The sequence below is a fragment of the Elephantulus edwardii genome, unplaced genomic scaffold (assembly GCF_000299155.1).
Source record: "Elephantulus edwardii isolate Elephantulus edwardi_28Jun2011 unplaced genomic scaffold, EleEdw1.0 scaffold02352, whole genome shotgun sequence".
NCBI classification, from domain to species: Eukaryota; Metazoa; Chordata; class Mammalia; order Macroscelidea; family Macroscelididae; genus Elephantulus; species Elephantulus edwardii.
The window spans coordinates 1-6,285 of NW_006402102.1; the positions used below are offsets into that span (position 1 = coordinate 1).

Here is a 6,285-nt window from a genome sequence, read left to right on the forward strand (position 1 = left end):
GAGCGCTGCTTCTCAGCTTTGGCCCTGGAGGCCCTTTCTGCCTCGATTTCCTCCTCCAGTTCCTCAATGCGGGCCTAGGATTGAGTGATATTTCAACATTAATATAAGTTCATAGCAATTTTTTATTTCTGTAATGAGACCCAGAAAAGGTGGTGGTTATGCCTTACCTGTAACTCCTTGATCTTTTTCTGCAGCTGCATACCAAGGGCCTGTTCGTCCTCAATCTTGCTTTGCAGATTGCTCATTTCAAACTCTTTCCTATTGGAAGAACAGCACATTAGCTCAGTAAATTATCTTCTGGCCGTCATTTCTATGTGCAATAGAACTTTATTATATTAATTAATTAGTACAGACTTAGTAGGACATACTTTACAAATAACCATCTTCATCAAGTAAAAAGCCAAAGTTGACCTTATTAATTCTTGGCATATATTGAAATAAAATTTAAAACATATTCTACCTGACTTCTAACCACCAAGCAAGTTACAGTTGAATTACATTTTACTTACTTTTTGAGTTTCTCATCAAGTTGCTGCTTGTCATTTTCTATGTCCATTGTGGATTCTTGGGCCAACTTTAGGTCACCTTCCAATTTTCTCTTGGCTCTTTCTAAGTCCATGCGAAGTTTCTTTTCTTGTTCCAGAGACCCTTCAAGCTAAATGTATAGTGGAGTTTATATTATTTTTTTTAAAGCTTTGAGCCTTTGATTCTAGCTTTCACACATATGCAAGGGCATTTTAAAAAGCACAGCAAATAGCATGAGAAACTGCGTTAACCTTTATAAAAGTTCATTAACATCAGTGACAGTGCCATGCTGTGATTGCTCATTTTATCTTAAGGAAAAGCATTTTGTTTTCCAAACTTACATCGTCCACTTGTTGCTCCAGCTTGGTTTTGGCCTTGGTCAGGGTGTTCACTTTGTCCTCCTCCGCCTGCAGGTCATCCAGCGTCTGCTGGTGGGCCTCCTGCAGGGCTTTCTTCTCTTTGGTCAGCTTTGCGATGTTTTCATCCAGGCCTGCCATCTCCTCTGTGAGGTTTTTCACCTTTTAGATTTGAACAAGGATATAGCAAGCATATAAATGACATCTGTTGACTCAGTGGAAAACATCGTAATTTTTTAGAACAATATCAGCCACAGGTAGAAAATTGAAACCAGAAGTCAAAGCAAGTCTATGTGGCTGAAAAAAGTAGGAGACATGGTCCAGGTAAATGGATAGGCGTGGAGGAGGCCAAAATGATGATGTAATGTGATAGTATTTTTCTCTCACGTGTAACAATTCTGATTAACCTTTCATTTGCAATACTTTAGTCACATGTTAAATGTGTACCTTGTTCTCTGTGGCATGCTTCTCCTTTTCAACCTTGGCCAGTGTCAGCTCAAGGTCATCAATATCTTTCTTCAGCTCTGAGCATTCATCCTCCAGCTTCCTCTTCTTGGCCGTCAGCTCAGCATTGATCTCTTCCTCATCCTCTGCCCTTTCGGTTAACTCTTTGATTTTTGCTTCAAGTTGGATTTTTGTTTTGATCAACTGGTCGCATCGTTCCTCTGCATCAGCCAAGCCATCTGCTTCCTAAAGGGGGAAATAAACATTTTCCTTTTTCTAAGCTATATGTACAGATAATTATTAAATGGAAGTCACTGAAACTTCATTGACTCAATGTGGTCAACATATACGACAACCTTTTAAAATCAAATAAACAAAAAAAAATGCAGCAATTTTACTTTACTTAAAGAATTAGTAGTAGATTCCCTCCAGATACTCATATGTGGAAAGCCAATCATGAAACCCAGTCTTGTGGCAACAATCTAAAATTTATTAACCTTTGTTACTTCAGAAAAGTAATATATGCATCCTACCACCAGATTTTATTACATTTAGCTAAAAGATCAATTTAGCCTTTTTCTATCCTGGTAAATGGAGTCTAAACTTCTGTTAATTGTACAAAAATATATTTACTAGTAACCTCTCTAAGTAGCGAGAACGCGCTTTATAGCCAAAAAAGTCTAGGATATTTTTATGACTTTCCTCGCTGATAACTATGTATAAATATACAAATGAATTTATACACCATTATATATGGTTTTACATCTATTGCTTCTTTATATCTGAGATTTGGTAAATAGGAAAGGCAAAGTAAACTAGAGAAAACGTTTTCCTAGAAAACAAATATCTGTAAAGCTCAACTTAAACAGCTCTCAGATGCAGTCCGTTAGTGTTCAGGTAATGAGATATGGCTAAACTGTGAAATGTGTAATACTCACAGATTGAACTTGAAGTTGCAAATCATTTTTCTCTTGCATCAGAGCCACCATTTTTTCTTCCAGCTCTTTTCTTTTTGCCTCTGACTTAGCCAGCTCTTCTTTGGTCTTCTCAAAATCTTCCTTCATGTTGGCCATCTCCTTCTCAGTCTCCGCACTCTTGAGCAGAGGCTTGATCTTGAAATACAGCTTCATCCAGGGCCAGTGCTTCACATTCATGAAGGCACGGACGTTGTACTGAATGCAGAAGATGGATTCTCTGTAGAGAAAATGCAAATGGAAAAGAATGTGCTAAGTGACCGTGTGATCAAATGCAATGACCACATTCAATTCAACTGTGAAATTGTGTAGAGGACTCGTGCTTGGTCTCTCACCTCCTCTCCATCATCTTCTTGAACTCCACTCTCATCAGGTATCCTCTGCACATGGCTTGTGTGCGTGTGATGAGTTGAGCCAGCTTTTCATCTCGCATTTCCTCTAGAGTTCCCAGAAGACCAGCTTTAAAGAACACCTTGTCAAGTAACAAGCAGAATGGGTTATTTCCACTCATGAGAAAGCCCAAAGATGGAGAAATTGTTACAAATAAAAAATTTCAGTTGATGATACCTTGGTGTGACCAAATTTGTACTGGGTGTGGTCAATGTCAATAGACCCTAGAAGCTTCTCAGAAGCTTTCTTGCTGTCAATGAACTGACCCTCTGGGATAGCGCTTGCATTTAGAACCTTGTATCTGTCAGAATAAAAGGAATATGAGAATATATTTCCCTTCATTTACACAGAAAAAAGGGTAGAACACTGAATAATTGTCAATGGAAGGACTACAGATTGACATGTGTAAAGAACAAAATGCTATTACAAAAATCATACAGACCTTTACGTAAGAAGACATAATGAAAACCTTATGATAGTATAAACCAGTCTTCTTTCTTTTGTGAGCACTTTTCAGGTAAATTAGTTTTCATTTTAAAGAAAAACTTTTAAATGCTTGAGCTTAGTGGTGGTTCCAGTATGCACTGTGACATGGAAATAAAACTATAAAGGACAAATAAGACAAACCTCTGTTTGAAGTCTGCATAAAGGATCCTGCTGGGGAACCCTTTCCTACAGATGCGGATGCCTTCAAGCACACCGTTACACCTCAGCTGGTGTAGCACCAGTTCATGCTCCATGGCACCTAAAGGAACAAGAGATGTTTTCCGTGTAATAGTTGAGTGAGAAGTCATACTGGAGATGTAGCTATCAGATATAGATGTCTATTTATGTAGAGATCAGAAGTATCTTACCAGGAGTTTTAGTTTCATTGGGAATGAGGCAGCGTACAAAGTGGGGGTGAGTACTCCTCAAGTTGGTCATCAGCTTATTTAAATTCTCCTATAAAATCATATTAAATGTTTTAACAAAACTTCTGGTTGTGTCCATGTACAAATTCCTATCAATGACACACACTTGATCAGGCCACCATGTCAAAGTTTAATGAAGCATCTCAGTGAAGGACAAATTAAGAAAATCAAGAGGAGCCATACAGAAAGAGTAAAAGATAGGAAATGATGGGTTATATTAAAACCAGGCGACTGTTGAGTCTTTCTTTTTACTACCAGTCAGAGATCATTTGTCCTGAGGCTTTGGTCAAATGGAGTAGATTTAACTGAAGATGGTAGTTTGAGTTTCATTTGAAATTTTTTTTCAATATCAGACCTACCAGATTTTTTTTTCTCACAGGCCTTTTAGACTCATATTTCATAAGGTTTGATTTGAAGAAATATATTATGGGCCTTATTTTTTATAATACTTAAAGTATTTTACAGGGATTTTTTTCAAGTATATTTTTATTTTCTCACCACCCCCACCCTGGTAATTATTACTAAATTTTTTAAACAAAAAAATTCCCCTGGAATTCAAGAATACACTGTACCCTGAAAAGAGCAGATACGGTCTGGAAGGAAGAACCCTTCTTCTTGCCACCTTTCTTTCCACCACCACCAGCCTCTGGAAAAATGAAATAGAAAAGGTGATTTGCAGCAAACTTCCAGCACTATTCATCTACATAAGGACTGCCAAAATTTTCTTTGGAATTTAATTTGCACTGATTTTTTAACACCGCTCCTATTGCTCTTTCCTTATCCAACTATAAACTAAGAGTGCTTCTGTTCTATCTCCTGGTTCACTGCTCTGTTGCTGTTGTAGACCATTCATTGCATTTGCAACAACTCATAGCTGACCCTCCAACAGGCAGAGATAGTAGAATTGCATGGGAGGAGATTTCCCATGGAGCAGTTGGTGGACTCAAACCAGTGCCTTTGGGTTGGCAGTGCAACTCCTTATACCTAGGCCATCAGCACTCCTTAGTTTACTGCTTAGTGTCTGGGATCTTTAAAACTAGCTCTTAAGATCCAAGGCAGGGGAGGGGAGAGCAGACAGGAGGGGATGAGTGGGGCAGGGGGGACTTTAGCATAGGGTCACACAAATTGATGGTTGGAGGGAGGGGTGGGTAAAGGAAAGGGAAAAGACTCGGTGTGGAAAACAATGTATACAAACTTTGTAAGTAAACCAGTATAAAATAAAAATTTTATTTTAAAAAACCCACAATGTATATGAATGAAGCATAATGTAAAGAAATTATTATTATTATTTTAAAAATATACAAAAATCCCTTGCAAGCATCCATTCAAAGCACTTTGGAATAAGAGAATATGAGAGAAGGAAGGAGGATCAGGAATAGAAGCAGAATTGGAATGTGTGGCTAATTGTCTCCCTGAACAACTGACTTCTTTGCCATGAGACCAAAACTAAATGGTTTATACTTGCTATTATTATACATCTTCATCACAGGTTCCATAAAGAAATTATGATCAAAAGGGGGGAAATACAGAAAAGATTTTCAAATTTTCATAGACTCTAGATTTTCTGGAGTCACCTAGGTAAATGTATCCCTGAAACTATTGCCCTGAGACTATCTTTAAAGCCTAAGTGAAAAATACTTCCTGAAGTTTTTTAAAACTATGTCATAGTTCAGCTCAACAAGTTAAAAAAAGTGTTCCTTGAGCTCTTTTAAGAAATATATAAGATTAAATGGATAATAGGAACTCAAAAAATTGTGGGGCAGGGATTTATCCTAATGAGAGAGGAACAATTCAGAAAAGGAGGATGAGAACGGGTCCACTCAATAATATAATAGTGTGACTAACTTCTGCAATAGAAACTATTGAATTGGTACACGTTTTGCATGTCCTTGATGATAACAACAAAATAAAATTTAGGAAAAGAATGTAAGCTTCTGTTCACACTATAGGGGGAAAAGGATGTGAATTCAAAATATAGCAGGTGGGTGAGTGTAGAAGTGTGGTATGGCACCATTCTAAATCAACAAAGTCCAGTACCAGAAGGAAATAGCTAGGATATTCTGCTACATTGCCTCCGTGGAGCACTCCCTTTCCCTAAGAACAGTAGAAGCTGCATGCTTGGTCCCTAGGTAGGTAAATCTGTAGGCAAATCCTCTTTCTCGTGTTACTTGTACTTCTACATAGTCAACTTGCACTTCTGTTCTACCTAAGAGAATAGAATGTCATGACGCTGTTTTATCTTCAACCGAGCTTGATATTTTAAGGAGCAAATACTGTTGAAATGGTAGAAGTGATTTATGTGATCCTGAGCAAATCACATGATCTTTCGGAGTCCCTCCTTCAATGGCAAAATAAGGCCGTGGGACTCAGGGATTCCTAGTGTTCATTTTAGTTCTGCAAGATTGATTTTAGGACTGTGTCACACTTGTTAAATATGCTTCCTTTTCTTACATCCATCTTGGCCATTGTTATTTTTCATTGTTAGTTTTTCTGTAACTACACTCTGTATATTTCTTGATTGTAATTATTAAATATTACCTGCTTCAGCACTTGGTCCTCCGGAGAACAGGAAAGCCAGAGTCTTCAGTCCAGACTTCTGGTAGAGCCCCACCACGGTCTCATTCAGGGGGTCCTTGTTCTTGTCAAGCCACCCGGCGATGTTGTAGTCCACGGTGCCAGCATAGT

General features: G+C 38.1%; 1 protein-coding gene across 1 annotated transcript; it reads right to left on the bottom strand.

Annotated features, from left to right (window-relative positions):
- Positions 1–167: 167 nt before the first annotated feature.
- Positions 168–6,280, bottom strand: LOC102871219 (myosin-4-like; the record flags this gene model as incomplete). Its single annotated transcript, XM_006903488.1, has 11 exons — positions 168–258; positions 510–655; positions 867–1,043; positions 1,329–1,487; positions 2,312–2,519; positions 2,635–2,771; positions 2,867–2,990; positions 3,317–3,434; positions 3,544–3,631; positions 4,173–4,246; positions 6,139–6,280. Coding segments are annotated over 11 exons (1,464 nt in total), but the record flags the coding sequence as incomplete, so codon positions are not given.
- Between the last annotated feature and the right edge of the window lie 5 nt (positions 6,281–6,285).